Source organism: Equus quagga, chromosome 6, assembly GCF_021613505.1.
Source record: "Equus quagga isolate Etosha38 chromosome 6, UCLA_HA_Equagga_1.0, whole genome shotgun sequence".
NCBI lineage: Eukaryota > Metazoa > Chordata > Mammalia > Perissodactyla > Equidae > Equus > Equus quagga.
The window spans coordinates 66,961,579-66,981,226 of record NC_060272.1 but is presented as its reverse complement, the minus strand read 5'-3'; the positions used below and the strand labels follow the sequence as shown (position 1 = coordinate 66,981,226).

At 38.8% G+C, this 19,648-nt stretch overlaps 1 protein-coding gene across 1 annotated transcript in view; it reads right to left on the bottom strand.

The window, feature by feature from the left end:
• SOHLH2 (spermatogenesis and oogenesis specific basic helix-loop-helix 2) overlaps positions 1-15,798 on the bottom strand; it is a 140,418-nt gene extending 124,620 nt beyond the window's left edge. Inside the window, exons 1-4 of the mRNA XM_046663734.1 lie at positions 15,626-15,798; positions 14,034-14,113; positions 2,008-2,118; positions 1,885-1,925 (exon numbers count right to left, since the gene is read on the bottom strand). Coding sequence (XP_046519690.1) covers positions 1,885-1,925; positions 2,008-2,118; positions 14,034-14,113; positions 15,626-15,708 — 315 coding nt within the window. The 5' untranslated portion in view covers positions 15,709-15,798. The remainder of the gene's footprint in view (positions 1-1,884; positions 1,926-2,007; positions 2,119-14,033; positions 14,114-15,625) is intronic.
• Positions 15,799-19,648: the final 3,850 nt, after the last annotated feature.

Below are 19,648 nucleotides of genomic sequence, written 5' to 3'. Positions count from 1 at the left end.
TCTTTCCTTTCTTCTTGGTATGTGGCCTCACTCTGAGTTCTTCTAACATTTCTTTAATCCTTTATTGAAGAGAAATTTAATTCTCTGCCTCCAGATCTAAACCTCTTAGAGAACCACATTTTACTTAAAAATAACACAAATTCATCAAAAGAAATAAACGTATTTTTGCCCAACATGAATATGTTACAGAGCCTGAGGTGGCAGCTAGAAAACTAACTAAATGCTTCTTACATCTGCTATAAAGTATTTTGCCATGCCACACCAGCACTGTTGCCACCCTCCATGAGGCCAGTGATACCCAGTTTCTTCAGCTAGGACTGGGGGTGGGTTATCAAGAAGAAGGTAGCCAGAATATTTTATATTCTGTAGGTACTATTTTATATTCTACAGGTAGTATTAAAATTCTACCTACAGTTAAGAAACACTAAGCTTAAAATGGCCCTTGCAGCAATTTCTAAATACCACAAGATGGGGATATGACTCCATGGCAGAGGCGAAAAAAACCCACACTACAATTTTTCAATTAAAAAACAAAACGAAACAAATGTTATTTTCCTGACTTTCCAAAGCATAGAAATAAAGGTGTTTCTGGGTTGAAAATAGAAAAAGAGAGGTGCGCAAAAACGGTTATTTCTCTCCCTGACTCATTATTAACAAAAATACAAGATCTTTCTATACCTTTCACTAAAGATCTGCAGTTACTCAAAGAGCAATCTCCATAAACGCTCTGGTGGATACAGCAGTCAGCTTAGTGCTCTATGTGCAGCTATTAGAAAACCTTTCTAATAAGCAGGATAGAAGGACTGTTGGCACAGCATGGTGTAGTCAAATGGGAAAAGGTTTTTTTAGAGGGACAGAATCTGGCTGCACTCTTCCAGATGGTGAGATTCTGAGCAAATCACTTAATCTCTTTAAGTTTATTGTCACATGTATTAAAGAGAATAATATTAAATTTTATCTCACAGGGTTGTTGGAAGCTGAGATAATGAACATGAAATTAATTTGCATACTATATACATTTCATTAAGGACAAGTTATTATTATTATTAGTGTAATGTTAAGTCCTGCCAACTTAACTGAGTATTGAATTTTCATTTTCATATAAAGTACCTTTGATTTTTTACATCATTTCCATGTTTTTTGTGAGTATTCTTGAAATAAAAATTTAGCAAGAGTTCTGAGGAAAAGGCTATTTCTAAGCATGTTTTGGGCCCAGTATAAGTAATGCTTTGGGTGTTCTCTACATTTTAAAAGAGAAATATTTGAATGAATGCAAAACAAATGAATGTGCTTTGTAAAGTATCAAATATATAAGTTTAAGTAATTTCTCAGGGATTAAAATGAACTCTCAAAGGGGGAAAGATGTCACTAGGACAACCAAAGAAAAAGTACATGGAGTAGCTCAATGAGGATTCACATTATGGGGTAAATTTATGGGTTCTCTGTTGCTGGATTTTATATACGCTATATGACTGTGTGTGTATAGGAATGTATGTGTGTGCATATACGTATATGCATGTGTATGTATTCCAAAGGAACTGGAATGGAAATGTTTTTAGATAGGTATAAGATATGTATTTGTGTGTTAAACAGGCTCTTTTAGGTGACAAGGAATAGACACACTCTATTTCCACACAGCTGATTATTAGGATTCGTTTTCTTCCACTTTGTATCTGTGACAGGATCCCTGCCCAGTTTTACAAGGGGGAGATTAAGGTGAAGGCCTTGCTACAGGATTCATCACAGCCTAGGAACAGCTCCACTCAACAAATATTTTATCTGGACCTCGCCACAGTCTTTAAATTTTCGTTTGGAATCTGTCTGGGGAAAAAATGTACATGGTTTCCTTCAATTATTCTTTTTGTTTAACCATCTTTTACTCACCACTGGCATTCGTTCATACACACGAATAGAAGATAGTCTATCTACAATAAAACAAACATGAGCAGTTGATATTTTATCAGTTTTAACTCAACTGATAAAACATATATATAGTTGCTTCTGTACCTGCAGGGTTTCCATGGATTTTTTCCATTTTCTCTTTGAGAGAAACAATTTGTTTTTCTAGCTGATCATTCAGTTCAAGTTGTGTCTCATAACGGGTCTTCCACTCACCACCTGAGTTCAGAAGGGGGAAAATCAAGATCACCTTCCCACCTCTCATAGTCATTAAAATAACATGAATCAGCTCAATCTTACTCTGTTACTGTACTTGATTTTATTAGCAATACAGAGGAACTACGATGGACTGATTTTTAAGTGTGTGTTTCTATGTTTGATAGGCTCTTTCAGAGCACAGAGACTAGACTCACCATCAGATTACCACACAGCCAGACCTCACTCACTCCTCTGATGCCTGGATTTCCTTACTCCCTTTAAATTCCTCATTGTATTTTTATAAGGAATTCTACTTAAGGGAATATCAGGAACATGTTTCTTTCCTTGGAACTTGAAATATCCGTATATAACAGCCTAAACAGTACTAGCCTCCCATCCAATGTCACATTCATTTTTTTTTTCCTTTGCAGAAGAATTCTGAAGTCTGTTTAAATAACTACCACTTATGTGTTTGTTATGTGTAATGCACACAATGTTTTACATATATTAGCTAATTTAATACTCATTTTAAAAAACTTAATTACCTATTTTACAGATGAGGAAATCAAGGCTCAGAGGTGTCCAATAACATTCTTAAGATGATAGAACTAGTAAGTGGGGGAACTGGGTTTCAACCCAGTTTTATCTAACTGGAAAGCGAATCCTCTCACCACTGAGCTATGGTAACACGGTTTACATTTGGGTACTTATTCGGGCGTCTTCTCTTCTCCTGAAGCTGATTTCTTTCACTAAACCTCTTTGGCTGTTAAGGCCAAAACATTTGTCTTATTGCTCTAGGACAGGAGGAGAATACAGCCTAGAATTAAAACATTTTTTTCAAATTCAAGGTCCAAAGCTAATTTTTTTGAATCTTGAAAGTCATACTTTGTAGAGAGAAAAAAGATGGCTTGTTTCTAAACTTTAAATATTCTTTAGATATCTGAGGCAACTTCTGCTACATAACGGTTGATGGAGGAGTCTTAAGTAGCAAGATAATATTAGCCCACATCACTGCCAACCACCCCAGTCCTGCCACATGTCTCCTTACCCCCCCTCATCTCTAAGCAAAAAACATAGTCTACCAAAGGGAGGGGCAGAAACACCCTCTCACACTGAAGATGGAAGTCATTAATCCAAATGCTTTAGGGAATAAGAAGAAAGGAGAAGCTGTGAGAGACTGAACACTTATCCAAAAGATGCCATTGAGCCCAAATAGAGAGAGTTATCTTTATAACTGGCTAGCTGAAGTCTCTCCTTGTAATCGGATCCCATTCTCCACCACGAGAATGGGGCTTTCAAGCAAGATGAGAAACGCTACCAAAAAATTAGGAAGGTAATTTATTTTTAGCACATCTGAGAGTAGTTTATGTTTGACCCTATTTTACTTTAAAATATTATTAATCTAAAGATCGTCAAATATGGATAAGCCTAATATTATACTATGATGTATTAATATTAATGAGTGCAAGGCCTTGGAGGTAATGATGTCAAAATTTATGTTTCCCAATGTGGTGAACTGATGCACAACGTATACACTCAAATGTGTAATTCCTTCAGTGTACACAGATGGCTCAGGATTGTAGAGGACAAAAGAACAAAGAGAAAAGCGTATGGATTGTTGAACTGAAGGAGAAAATTTAAAACAGTGGTGTCTATAAAAACAGGAAGAAAATAGTCTTATGTTGCTGTGGGTGTGCATTCTGGCTTTCATGGGCCCTAGGTACTTCTACCTTTGTGGACCCCTTCCTCCATAAAAAAAATATTAAAAATTCTATTTTACTACTGTATTGGTATAAAGACAAATAGAGTCCAGGCTGAATCATATTCATTTTTTTCTTCTGATTTTAAAAGAAATTAAGACATCTCATGGGGGACCAGCCTGTGGCCAAGTGGTTAAGTTCACGTCTTCCACTTGGCAACCCAGGGTTTCAGATCTTGGGCACGGACCTAGCACTGCTCATCAAGCCATGCTGTGGTGGCATCCCACAGGCCACAACTAGAAGGACCCACAACTAAAATATACAACTATGTACTGGGGGTTTTGGGGAGAGGAAGGAAAAGTAAATAATAATAATAATAAAATAAATAAAAATAAAGGCTTTAAAAAAACCACCTCATGGGTCTCTAAAAGTATCATGGGCCCTTCATAATGTGCCTACTGTGCCTGATGGATAAAGTCAGCTAGGGTCAGCTGTGAACGCAAGCTTAATTAGTTCCGTCAAACTCCTAATAAAGAATACAAACTGATCAGTATAGAGCAAAGAATAAACTGTTCCTAAGCTATCTAAGCTATGATTGAGACTGGCTTCCAAAGTTAATTTGAAATATCTTTGTTGGACATTTTTAGAAATAGTTCATATCTACATCTAATCTATCCTGCCTGTACTATTACTACATTGTCCAAGTTGACGTGAGAAGGCATTCACTGCTGTTTTGATCTTACTATGAGGAGGGGTACACATAAAACAGGAGACTCTACTTCATAAAAATCTTAAGAGACATTAACTAACTGGGCCCAACTGATCAGTTGCTGTTGTTGAACTGATGGAAAAAAACAAGACAGCGCTATTGAACAGTTAAGTCAATATCATTGACTTGTTCCAGGTCAGTTATGTCTCTATCCATAGTAACATAATGTGTACATTACTAAAAATTCATTAATTAGTAATTAATTAATTAACATTCAATTGCATAAAAATAAAGACTATATAACTTACCAAAATCTGCAGCCATCACTGATTTATATGGCTAATACCAAATAAATGTGTTGGAATTTCTAATTCCTTAGAAAGCGGATGGAGGCCCACAAAACTGGACATTAATAGGTTTTTTCCACAAAATAACATTGGCTCCCACAAATCAAGTCAACTTCCTATTTATCAATTGTTTTCTTTTTCTAAAAGTGACCACACTCAGTTTTACTCTCCCTATGACACTTTGTTCTATGATAACCCAAAAGCACTGAAAATTCTAAAGTTTGTGATTTTTGCATCATTCTTCATCTGTCTTTAAAATGCAATAATGCTTAAAGTATGTTTTCAACTAGAAGTAAGGCTGGCAGTTTAAAAGGCTTTAGCGAGTTTCTGGAATAGTCTTGATACTAAGGAAAGTTCAGAGCCATATGAAACCAGCCCAAATAAGACACGTGTCTTTGAGACAGCTACAATAAACTGACACCAAAAAAGATGACCCCTGACCTTCAGCTCTATAGCTGACCTATCAAGGCCTAAGACACACTAAGTCATTATTTAAAATACAGATTATGAGGATAAAAATTTAGCAGAAACACTTGTGTCTCTTGTGGGAAAAACACCCTGAGTAATAACTCCAGGAAACCATTTCTTCTATAGTAACTCTAAAAACAAACAAAAACTCAAGCACTGTACTCTTTTAAAGGAAAAATCAAATTGCTTTGTAATCTCAAAGAAGGAGCTCGGCTAGGATCAGAACAAGGAAAAACAAAATCAAACCAAAAATCCAAAAATTGAAAAATTCTAGAAGTTTGATTCATGGTCAATCTTATGAATTGACCTTGGAAGGGGAAGTTTACAAAGCAAGAGAAAATTAGGTGGAGTCCTATCTTTTAGATATGGATTTTTTTTAATTTTTTTTTTGCCAAAGAGAGAGCATAGTAACAAAAACAAAACAAATAAACAAAGCCCCACTGAACAACAATGCCAAATAATAGTGTTAAAAAGAACAGTTGAATGGTTGAAACTTGATCCTACATGGACTTTAATAACTCAGTCATGTTTAATTGTGTCATTCGCTATATTTATAATGATCACAGTGATGAAGTTATGTTAATTTGAAAAGACTTTCCAAAATAAGAAAATGTTAACAAGGAAAGGAAAAAGCCTAATATGTGGCACTAGACTAGGCAACAGGGATACAAAAACACCAGACACAGTCCCTGGTGTCAATCAGCAGTAAGACAAGGGGCCGGGAAAGACATGAAGCCAGAACATTTGAGAAAAATTTTGGTTAAGTGAATGCTATGGAATACACAGAAGGACAGCCAATCTGGAAGGTGGCAGAACGGAATGAGAGATGGGAAGAGGAAGATTGAAGAGGGTCAGGAAATGGCACCTGTGTGATTGGGGGAAATGACACATGCTCCAAGACAGAGAAGGTGAGAAAGTATATTCAAGCAGCGAGAACAGGGTGAACAAAAATGTCAACGTGTCTAAAAAGGAGGCGATACAATGGTACCAAGAGTATCTCTTGTGGGTAAATTTGCCCCCCACCAAATTTTCAGAAGACTTAATGAGGAAAAACATCCCCTAAAGTAGGCCTAGTGGGTTTGAGTCATGTCTCCACCGCTTACTAGCTTATTTGTGATCTTGAGTAAGTTACCTTTTCTGTGCCTCGATTTCTCATCTGAGAAATAAGGATAATTAAAGTTCCTACTTTATAGGCTATTGGGATGATTAATTAAAACATGGAAAATGCTTAGAATAGTGCAGGACATACAGAAAATGCTATAAAAGTTAGTTGTCATGATCATTTTCATCATCATCATGATCATCATAAATTTACTGTGAAATTGTTTTTAAAAATGGTAGCACCAGAGCCTGGCCTGGTGGAGCAGCAGTTAGGTTTGCACATTCTGCTTTGGTGGCCCAGGGTTCACTGGTTTGGATGCCGGGTGAGGGCCTACACACCACTTGTCAAGCCATGCTGTGGTAGGCATCCCACATATAAAGTAGAGGAAGATGGGCACAGATGTTAGGTCAGGGCCAGTCTTCCTCAGCAAAAAAGAGGAGGATTGGTGGCAGATGTTAGCTCAGGGCTAATCTTCCTCAAAAAATAAAAAATGGTAGCACTGCATTGCTACCAGTAATGTATAAAATTTCTAATTCACTTTTTAAAAAAAGTCTCTATTTCTTCAATAGCCAACAAAATTGTATCTGTTTCAATTCAATTCAAATTACTTTGACTAAAAAAACAAGTTGGATATTTTTCCATGCTCATGAATTGTCTCTATGTCCTACTTACATTTATTTAGTACTGGGAACTCACTGTTTTCTAACTGAATTGCAGAGGACATAGATGTAAAGAAAATATAGACCTTTTATCCACCATGCTGGTTACTAATATCTTTCCTAGACTGCTGTGTGACTTATCATTTGATCTTTTTCTTTTAATCAAAGGGAAGCTATTTTTTTCTGAAGTCACACCTAATATCCTTAGTGATTTCTTTTATTGTTCTTAGACTAAGAAAGGCCTTCCTTATCCATAAACAGATATGTATTCATCTATATTTTTTTGTTTAATTTTTTCATGTTTAACTCTATAATCCATCTGGGAAGTTTTAGAATTAAGTATAGAGTGAGGATCTAAAGGAATTCTTTTCTAAATCTTATATCAATTTTCCAAACAGAATTTATTGAATAATTCATCACTTTTCCTTTAGCTCCTTTAAAAGTTTGTGTGATGACACAAATTCCAATAAAATATTACTCGTAACTGACTTCTTTGTTCCAGTTTTCTGTCCGGAAGCCCTTTTCCAAACCTGAGCAGACAGGCTGAAGTTCTTACTTCTTGGTGGTGAGAAGAGGGGCAGATAGTAGTTAGAAAGTGACAGCTTCATGATTCTTATGGACTGAACGTTTGTGTCCTTCAAAAATTCCTATGTTGAAGCCCTGCCCCCATGTGACTTTATTTGGAGGTAGGGCCTATGAGCAAGTGATAAAGGTTAAATGAGGTGATAGGGTGGGGTCCTAATCCAATAGGGCTGGTGCTCTTATAAGAAGAGGAAGAGAGAGCACAGCTTGCTCTCTCTGCCATGTGAGAACACGAGAAGGTGGCCATCTGCAAGGCAGGAAGTGGGTCCTCCCTAGGAGTCAAATCAGCCAGCACCTTGATCCTGGACTTCTCAGCTCCAGAAACATGAAAAAATAAATTTCTGTCGTTTAAGTCACCCAGCCTATGGTATTTTGTTATGGCAGCCCAACCAGACTAAAACAATGATCATTTGGTACTTTCCTATTTTAATGTACAGTGCATATTTTGTTTGTAATAATCTATTTCCCACAGTCCCATAAATGAAAATGATTTTCTCCTTTTTTTTTCATAGATAGCTAAAAGACTGAAAAGATTTTTTTTTTAAATTAACTTAACAATAACCCGGCCTGAGCTTCACAGCATTATAACATAGTTTTATAAACTAGAACCTGTTTCTATTCTATCTGTTATGGGCTGAATTGTGTCCCCTCCCTTCCTCTCTTCCTTCCCCTAAATTCATAGGTTCAAGTCCCAACCCCCAGTACTCAGAATGTGATTAGAGACAGGACCTTTAAAGTGGTAATTCACATAAAATAAGGTCACATGGTTGACCCTAATCCAATATGACTGGTCTCCTTATCAGAAGAGATTAGGATACAAACAGTGCTGTACAGAGGGAAGACCATGTGAAGAGGAGAGAGGCCTCAGAAGAAACCAACCCTGCCTACATCTTGATCTTGGACTTCTAGCCTCCAGAACTGTAAGAAAATAAGTTCTATGGTTTAACCCACCCTGCCTGTGGTAATTTGTTACGTAAGCTGTAGCAAACTAATACTCTATCTATTCTGTACTATTGATTTGTTTCCAGTTTTAATGATTGTAGCTTTACATTTTGTGGGAGTCCCTCCCTCAAAATTTCTTAGCAGTTATCTTTGTCTATTTCATTCATCCAGTTAACTTTCGAATAAGTTATTCAAGAAAAAAAAATCTGTGTTTTAAAAAGAATTACATATCAATAAATTAATTTGATGAGAATGAGCATATTTATAATATCCAGTTCTCCCATATCGGAGAGGTATCTGTCCCTTTTCTTATTAAAATCTTAATACTGAAGATAATAAAAATTTCTACACATCACAAATTTATTCCTCAAACAACCCTACGGGTTATGTATTTTTTTTTACCAACTTACAGTTAGGGAAATTGAGACCAAAAGGACTTTAAGCAACTTATTCAAAGTTACATATTTACGTTCCACAGTTAAGTTTTAAGCCCTGAGGCCATCTGACTCTAAGGCCTATGCTCTTTATACAGGCTAACTTCCAGCATTTTTTTTCTCTCTAGCACAGGTTCTCAGATGCTCAGCGACTTGAGCACAGCCGAAGCTGTTACTTATTCATTAACTCACATAGCATCTCTCCAGGAGAAATTTCCTGACATCTACTATGAATAAGTTTAGCTCATTAAGTTTATAAGAAGGTTCATAATGACTTTCTTTTTGGTGTTGAGTGTGTCACCCACCAATAAAGATTCTGAAGCTCAGCAAAGCACGTGTCAAGGCTGCAAACTTTCCCAGTTTCATTTTATTCTAAAGGTTCTCTCCAGTATGAAATCGCTTATGTTGAATAAGGTGAGAATTCAGCATGAACTGCAATTATTCCCTTAGAGTCATAGTCTTCTGTTATCTCTTCAAATAGCTCCTGAATATTTCTTATCAAGGATCTTATCGGATATTTTATGCTTTGGACTGGAATTGTGGGTGTGATCATTTAAACAACCTATTCTCTAACTGGTTATTGGTGGCAAGTGTTTTTTTTTTTTTTTTTTTTTCCTAAAGATTTTATTTTTCCTTTTTCTCCCCAAAGCCCCCCAGTACATAGTTGTATATTCTTCGTTGTGGGTCCTTCTAGTTGTGGCATGTGGGATGCTGCCTCAGCGTGGTTTGATGAGCAGTGCCATGTCTGTGCCCAGGATTCGAACCAGTAACACTGGGCCGCCTGCAGCGGAGCGAGCAAACTTAACCACTCGGACACGGGGCCGGCTCCTGTTTTTTGGGGTTTTTTACTGAATATTTCTTCCATTACTGTATCCACTCATTTTCTAATTCTTTACTAATATATTAGTTTTTCAATTGATACTCCGGAAAGTTCTGGATATCAAATTATAAAATCTGAAAATTACAATAATTTTATATCTTCATGTCTAATAGCTGTAAGTCTTATTTCTGTTTCTTATTTTATTACTTGACTGGAACTTTCAAAACATTACTACATTTTAATGTTGGCAGCAGACACCTTTTTTCCCCATGAATGGGAATGCCTCTGATATTTCATCATAAAGTATTATGCCAGTTTGAGATAAATAGAAGTATTCCTTGTTTCAACATAAGGAAGAGAAACTGAATTTTATGAAAACATTTTTTAGCATTTACTGAGATGACTTTTAAAAAAATGTTTGATCTATTAATATGTTACTTAACAGCCAGAGCGGTTTGGTGAAAGAAACCAGCCTATATGAAGACTGAAAGGAGGTCAAAACAGAGGTCCAGGATGGAGATGTAAATTTGTGTGTTGTGGGTATACAGATGGTATTTAATACCAGATGACCAGAAAAGAACACCTAAGCAGTGGGTGCATTTATTGAAGAAAATTCAGAGGACTGAGCAGTGGGGCAGGTCAGGAATCAGGAAGATGAAGAGAATGAGTACCCAGTAGGTAGGAAGAAAACCAAGAGCGTGTGCTGTCCCAGAAGCCAGGTGAGCAAAGGGTTTTAAGGAGGGTGATCAATAGTGGCAACGCTGCTAAGATAAGGACTGAGAATTGACACTGGATTTAACAAACTGGAAGGCACTGGTGACCTCGACAAGAGGACTTCTGATTGGAGTGAGCTCAAGAGAGCATGAGACAATCATGCTTGTGCTGGGCAAATACAGCCCATTTCTAACCCTAGACGAGCATATGTCACAGAGGCTCAGTAAATTAAGGTTCTATTCTCTATCTGAGAAAAAATGAGAAGCTAATGTAAGCTTAAGGGGTGTAAAGAAATAGAGGCTATGAGGGTGGGATTTGACACCAGAATGCTTGGATTCAAATTCCAGAGCTGTCACTCACCACCTCTGTAGCCTTGAGAAAGCCACTTAGAACCCCTGAGTCTCAGTTTTTTCATCTATACAAGGGGTAATAATACTTTTTTCTAAGGGTTGTTGTGAGGTTTCAGTTTTTAAAAATGCACTTAAAGGTCTAGACAATTACTCTTCTCACTTGTTAAACAAGTCACCTGAACGTTTTCTTCCCTGTTCTTTGTCTGAGTTGAGCTTTAAGATAACGAAATTCAGACTTCATTAAAACATAAACCACTCTTTCTGTAAATAGTTTCCTATGAATCCTAAAGGGCTTCCAACGGCCACTATGGAAATGCAAAGCTCTTTGGAGTTGGTTGTGTTTTCCTGAAAATTAACCCAGATAGAATAACAAGAATAAACAGACAAGAGTAGAAATAGAAAACTACTCTTTTGAAGAGTTTTGCTGTACATGGAACAGTCAAAGGGGATGACAGTAGAAGGGGAAATGTGGGGCTAAAGGAGGTTTGTCATTTTCTTTTAGATAAAGTAAATTCAGCATCTCTGTACGCTGTTGGGAAAGATCCAGTGGAGCAGGAGAAACAGACAGTGCAGGAAAGACTGAGGACAATCGCTGGAGTGACATCCTTGAGTGGGCGAGAGCAGATGGGATCTACGGCACAAGTAGAGGGGCTAACCTTAGGTGAGACTAAGGACAGAACATGCAGAGGAACAGGAGGGAAGAGCATGTGCAAACATGCAGGGAGGTGAGTAGCTTTCTTGGTGGAAACGTGGAAGTTCTCCTCGGATTGCTTCTCTTTTCTCTTTGAAAGAGGAAGTTAAGCTCATTAGCTGAGAGTGAGGATGGAGAGAGAGGTGGTAGAGATTTGAAGGAGTGGAAAGTGTGAAAGAATTATCTAAACAGACATATCCACAGTTGTTACTTGTGCATGTATGTCTCTTACAATGTTAAAACAATAAATTTACTTTAAAACTCCTTTAATATTGCCCCATTGCCTTCAGGAGAAATACAAATTCATTTGCACCATATTAAAGACTATTCTTCATTTGTCTTTTTCATAAAACTTAATCTCATTTCCTGTCACATTCTCATTACAATCTAAGTTCCATCTTTATCAATTACTTAAGGGTTCTCCTCAAATGGCATTAAGTTTAATGCTCCCTGTGGCAGACCGTATTTCCCAAAGATGACTGCAATAATGTATCTCATCCCACATGCTGTTCTGGAATGTGACCTTCATAAGTAGAGTTCACTTCTCCATCCTCTTGAATCTGTCTGTTTTCACCAACAGAATATAGTGGAAATGATAGTGTGCCAGTTCTGGGAGTAGCCCTTAACTGGCCTGGCAGTTTCTGTCACTTGTGCCTTTTGGGATGCTTGTTCTTGGGATACATCCTCTTGAAACCCAGGCACCATTTATGATAGGCAGCCCCAGCTGGGCTCCCAGCCAACAGCCAGTATCAGACGCCAGCCATGTGAGTGAGTCATCCTGGAATGTCCAGCCCAGCTGAACCTGCAGATGATTGAGCCCCAGACAGCATCTGACTGCAACCACATGAGAGACATCAGTTAAGAATCTCCCAGGGAACCCAGCCAGTCCACGGAATTGTGAAAGAGAATTTGTTATTTTAAGCCCCTAAGTTATAGGGGTGGTTGGCTATGCAGCGGTAGATAACCGCAAGTGTTGAGTGCTGATGTGGTAGACAGCAGTTGTCATAGCAAGAGTGGTAGTGGCAGACAGATGATCTAGGGTGAAATCCTGGCTCTGCCACTCCCTGGCGATATTATCTTAGTAAGTTATTTCAATTCCTGAATTCCATTTTTCCATAAACAGGAATAATAATCACCACCTCACCTGACACAGTTCCAGGCCTTGGTTAATGTTAGGGGAAGGGGAAGTGTTTCTGTCCTTCACCTTAGGCTTTCGCTTTGACCCACTGAGGAAAGAACTTCCTCACTTACCATTTTACCTTTTCTCTTTATACCAACATTCCAGCTCCTCCCCATGAGAGTTGTTGATAGAACTTGTTGGGCTGACATTTTACTAGTGGGTAGTTATTGTATTGCATATGTATCTGTGAGCATGTCTGAATTGTCTGTAACTAGTTGGATGAGGAAATCCCAGCTAGCCTTGCCCATGCAACTACCTGGTAAGTGTACTCACAGTCTGTCCCCACAGAGCCAGTTAGATCCAAGATGTAAATATGGGGACATAGGAAGCTACTTCAGCCTTGGGACAAAGCAGTTTTCTCCAATCAAGCTTTAACAGAGCAGTGGGTACTTACAAAAAGTAGCATTTTATTCCTCATATGGCTACCAATCCTTTTCATTCATGGCTTCCCCAACAGAAGAGAGAATAAATGGGTTTAAGAACCAAAGCCCACCCCCATAACCCTAATAAACGCCTCCTGTTTTTTAGCATTGTGTTCAAGCTCTGCCTCCTCTGGAAAGGCTGGCTCTATGCCCTCCTCTGAGCTGTGTTAGGTTCCCTGACCTGTGTTTCCATTTCTCCTTATGCAGAACTTATATCATTCCTTATATTCATAGTTTAGTTTGACGTATTTAGTTTAGTTTCTCCCAATAGTCAGTAACCTCTTTGGAACAGGGAAATAAAGTCTTCCATTCAAAGTGTTGACAGATGGCAGGACCTCAATCAATATTTGTGGAATGAATTAACATCTTGTGTATATTATACATTTTAAGGATATATGGGTATATGCATGTGTGTTTGTGCAACACTGGTCCGCCCCTACACACACACATTCTTCCAACACAAATACACAAAACCAAGATAAAGATTTTAAAGTTATATCCCAAAATCCAGAAGTATATATGACTTGAGTTAAATAGAAAAGTTGTGATATTTTATTATTTACTAAGGAAATAATGTATTGATGTCACGTAACAAAGGTTTAGCTAATTGATAAATGAACATTTTGAACTCATAAGTAGGTAAATAATTATACAGTAACAGGTTTGACACTCTGAAATTATTATTAATGCTGCCCAAAAGCAATACTGAAATCTTGGTACTATTATTCCATATACGTATTTAATGCACTCTAGGTAACTTCGTAAAACGAACAAGAATTGTACAGGAGTCACGTATAAAAGTATTTACTTATATACCTTCATCGTCAGTATTGAGTTTGGCTTCCAGTTCTGCTATCTTCTCTCTTATTTCAAGTATTGAGAGTTGCACTATATCCCTATTTTTAAAAACAATTTGTTAATTATGACTCAATTAAAAAATAATATGAGAAAAATAATACATACTAACCCACCACTACTTCAAGAACAATTTATGAAACATCACTTATTGAAGGCATGGTTGAGAACCAGTAATTAGATAAATAATGGCTTCTGATTACCCAGTTCCAAGACACTAATATGCACTAAAGCTCAAAGCCCCCCAGGCCACCTCTAGAAATCCTTTACTATTAACTTAAATAGGATCCCAAGAAGTTGGTTATCTTTGTTTCTCAAAGCCCAGCAAATGGGCCGTAAATTATTATAGAAAGGAACAGCCAGGGCAACTAACAACTGACAACTCGAAACAAAGAAGAAAAAAGAAACACTAATTTAACCCTTCCTCCATAGCATTCCAGAGATTATCTGTTTAGGATATCAGCAAAGAGCGCATTAATTACCAAAATATGATGATGACGGAATCATTTATTCCATACATATCTTTGAATGCCTATTATGTTCAAGGCATTGTGCTAAATATTTGAAGATACTACAATGAATAAGTGAACAGAACAATAGCAGTAGCAGCAGCACAGTTCCACTGAATTATTCCGGGCCGATGTGCTTTACGGACATTTCACTCAATCCTGGCAACTACATGGGGTATGAGATAATGACCTGCACCCCAGTCTTGGAGTGGAGAAGACTGAGGCTTAGAAGAGGTTCGTTAACTTCCCCAAGATCAGGAAGGTAGTCCTGGGATTCGAACTAATACAGGATTTCTTTAAAGTACTTGCTCTTATCTTCTACTGCCTCCGGGAACACAGAACCTGTCCTCTGACTGCTTATAGTTTACTACAAACTAGAGAAGTAACCAAGCAGTTAAAATAGTGTGACTGGGCCTACAACACAGGAAAGCACAGGAAGCTATAGGGAAACACAGCAGAGTCTAATTCTCATGGGGCCTGCGAGTGGGGTTGGCAGTACCTTAAAAAATGTTATCTTAAGAACGTAGTGTATTAAAATGCTATGCATCGTAAAATATTTCAGATTTAATACGAAGCACTGACACTATTCTAAAAAGCAAATAGGCGGGACATCATTTTTACAAAATGTCACCATTTCTTAAGTTCTTCTGAAGGGATGAAAGAGAAGCATAAGTAAACGAAACCTTTGGAATTTGAAACAGAAAATCTGCATTTAGTGGAACATCAAGATGAAAAACATATTTTAGCACTGGGTATATGCCCACAATATACACCACTTGATTTGATCGTGAAGGCAGAACCCCCACCTCAAATCCTGTCTATTTATAAGACCAAATGCCTAATTAATCAGAGGCAAATGAACCAATCCTTCCTATACAACAGTTTTTAGATGTCGCCAGATGTGCCGGGGTAATCACACGGCTGGCGTCACATCGACCTCGGCGGCTGCAGCGTCGCGCGGCGGGCGCCCACAGGAGCGGGCCCGCGCGGCCTGGACGCGAACCCTCCGCCGGGCGTGGAGCGCGCGCGCCGCCCCCAACTCACTTTCTGTGGATTTCCTCCAGTAACTCCAATTTAAGGCGGTCGGTGCTGACACCCTCGAAGGTGTCGCCCTTCCCTTCCTCCATAGTGTCAGATCAGAGACCTCCCTCTCCCTTCTTCTCACACAGCTCAGAACCCAAGACCTGAAGGGACACCCAGGGGCCGGGAGGCAGAAAGCATTGTCACGCGTCGTCGCCATGGCGAACAGACTCACAGTCCACACTCTGGCGCCTCACGGTGACGTCACAGGGCGTGGCCCAGGGGCGGGGGAGGGCTAACCGGGAGTATAGGGGCGGGGCAGAGGCGGGGCCCCCGAGTATGGCTAAAACGGGAAGAGGGCTCGATCCCAGGGACAGGCCCTCCACCACAGCGCCTCGCAAGACCCGCAGGCTGTGGTCCATTCCGTCCTTTCCTCTTTCCAAGCCAAAGTGGTGGAGGGGGCGAGACTTGCTCGGAATGGCCGGGGGTGGGGGGGTGGGGGGATGGGGGGTGGGGGGTGGGATGTGCACCGGCTCCATGGCTGAGGGTAAGGGGGTCGAGAGCTGTTGGTGATCAGACTATTTCTTCACATAAGACAACTTTTTGCATAGAATACATTTAAAGACATCATTTGGGGTTTATTTTTTTCATCTGATGTATGTTCTTACAGATTTTTTAAAATCATCTTTCTGAATCTTTAAAATATATTATGAATAGCAATTTTTTATTTTTTGGTGAGAAAGATTGGCCCTGAGCTAACATCTGTTGCAAATCTTCCTCTTTTTTTTACCCCCTCCGCAAAGCCGCAGTACATAGTTGTAAGTCCTTCTAGTTCTTCTATGTGGGACACCTCCAGAGCATGGCTTGATGAGTCCACGCCCAGGATCTGAACTGGTGAACTGCAGGCCACTGCAGTGGAGTGCATGAACTTAACAACTACGCCACTGGGCTGGCCCTGAAAATAATTATTTTAATGAAAAACAAGCTATTCAGAAGTCAATGAAATGTTCTCTTTTAAGCACTTCTGTTGTTAAACTAAATACAAAATGGCAAAATCCATTAGGCAGTGTTGATGCAAATAATCCATAACCAACCTATAAATCAATTTTATTTAAATTTATTATAAATAAATTTATTATGAGCCAGAGTGACAATTATAACCGAGAAGGCCTCAGAAGGGCTTTGAGAGAAGCGTGGGTTTCAGTACCATCTTATATCTTTTTAGAACAAAGAAGATACATTAAACACACCCAGGATACACTTTCAAAGAGGAATTCAGTTGCAAATTAGCAGGTCAACATGACCATGATGCCAGGAAAAGGACTAATCCAGGCATTACCAATAGGGCGTTGTTACCAATGGAGTGTAGGAGGGGCAGTATGCATTGTTTCTCTCAAGAGAGATTCCTTACTTTAATGGATAATCAGATGTACACTGTATGTTTGATAAACTGTAAGTCAGGCTTCCTAGTTCAAGCCGAGTCAGCTTTGAACTCAAATAGTTACCCCATATACCTCAATATGTGAAAAATCTCGTCAGAAGTCTGCTTAAAAACACCTAGTCTTGAGTTTGGCAAGAGAGACCAGAGAACTAGCTTCTGTTTGAGCAGAGCATTATTTATCAGACTTACCTGAAATGATTTCTGGCTAACAAGACTTAAGCCTGGCTTGTCTTAGTTTACCCTATAATACCTATGAAGAATAGAGAAAGACAAAAGTTCACACTATCACCAAAATCTAGGACTGATGATCTATTTGCTAATATCTTGGGAAGTTTTCTACCAACTATTAAGCCAATGGAATTGTAATACAAAAATGCTAAGTGTTGTCGACGCAAAATAACCAATAACCACTCTGTAGATAAGAGAAATAAGGTGAGTTTTACTTGAGCCAGAGTAAGGATTTAACCCAGTAAGGCCTTGGAAAGGTTCCAGAGAAGCACGGTGTTCAGTACAGTCTCATATCTTTTTAGAATAAAGAACATACATTAAACACACCCAGCATACATTTTCATCAAAGTTTCAAAGAGGTATTTAGTTACAAATTAGCAGGTCAACATAACCCTGACGTTGAGAAAGGGACTAATCCAGGCATTACCAATAGGGCGTTACCACTAGGGCATAGGAGGGGAAGTATGCATTCTTAACAGAGTGTATTCCTTACTTTAAAGGTTAAGCAGATGGACAATGTATGTTTGATAGCCCATAAGTCAGGCTTTTTACTTCAAGTCAAAGCAGTTTTGAACCCAAATAGTTACCCCAAATACCTCAATATGTGAAAATCTCGTCAGTGTTAAGGAGCTGGAATCAGGAAATATACAAAGATCATTTGTCCTTCCCTATCGACCTGTTTAAGAAAGACAAGACGACTGGCCTAACACACTCTGTGTAGGTCATTCCTTTTCGAGGCTAGTGTGTGACCTCTTCTTTCATACTGTTCTCTTCCATCTTGGAAAAGTTAACTTCTCCATACCTCAGCTTCCCTTTCTATAAAATGAAGATTGTAGTAGTATACACCTCATAGGAACGTTGTGAGGTTAAAATGAGTTAATCTATGTAAAAGCACTTAGAACATTGCTGGTTCATGGTAAGCACTATAAAAAATTAGCTCCCATTATTTTTATAGCTAGCCTGGAGGCACTCTCAGAAAACTACCCAGTACAACCTGGGGAAGGAACAGTCTATAGAGGCAAAGTGAAGAAAAACCCTGGAAGCAGTAAATATTGAGAAGTGTTGTTTTCCATACACTATACTGTATCTGTTGAGTCTCAAAGAGCCAAGCAGAGCTAGGTAAAGCCCTCTAGATAATGCAAACTGGGCCCAGAAGCTGTGATGGTTAATTTTGTCAGCTTGACTGGGCCACAAGGTGTCCAGACATTTGGCCAAATACAGACATGCACCTTATAACAACATTTCCATCAAGGACAAACCACATATTCCACGGTGGTCCCATAAGATTAGTACCATATAGCTCCTGTGTGTAGCAGGCAATACCGTCCACGTTTGTGTAAGTACACTCTATGATGTTTGCATAATGATGAAATTGCCTAACTCATTTCTCAGAACATATCCTCATCTTAAGCAACCCATGACGGTATAATGCAGGCTGTGTCCATGAGGGTGTTTCTGGATGGGATTAACATTTCCATCAGCAGACTAAGTAAAGCAGATGCATCCCCTAAGGTGGGTGGACCTCATCCAATCAATCCAAGACCCAACAGAACAAAAAGGCTAAGAGGGAACTCCCCCTACCTGACAGCTTTAGTTGGTATATTAGTCTTTGGCCTTCAGATTCAAGACTGAAATGGACTCTTCTTGGGTCTTGAGCCTGTTGGCTTTCAAAGTGGAACAGACCACTGGCTCTCCTGGTTCTCAGGCATTCAGACTTGGACTGGCATAACACACCAGCTCTCCTGGGTCTCTACTTCACTGACTGCAGACCTTGGAACTTCTCAGCCTCCATAACTGTGTGAGTCAATTCCTTATAATAAATCTCTTTACAGATATATCTCCTCTATTGGTTCTGCTTCTCTGGAGAGCTCTAATATGGAAACTATACTTACCAAAATTTTGTCTAGCTGTTAATCTGAAATGGCAACCCACAACCAAGTGAAGAGAGTAGAATGAAGTGAAATGGACAACTAGATACCTGTTGCTGATCTGTGGTTGTTGTTATTTCAATTTTTTTAAATTTGTAGAGGCTTGCCTTGTTTCCCAACATATGGTCCATCCTTGAGAATGTTCCATGCACACTTGAGAAAAATGTGTATTCTGCTGTTTTTGGATGAAGTGTTCTATATATGTCTATTAAGTCCAACCATTTTAGTTTTTTGTTTAGCTCCACTGTTTCTTCGTTGATTTTCTGTCTGGATGATCTTTCCATTTATGTGAGTGGGGTGTTGAGGTCCCCTACTATTATTGTGTTATTTTTGGTATCTTCTTTTAGGTTTGTTAATAGTTGCTTTATGAACTTTGGTGCTCCTGTGTTGGGTGCATAGATATTTATAAGTGTTATTTCTTCCTGATGAAGTGTCCCTTTGATCATTATG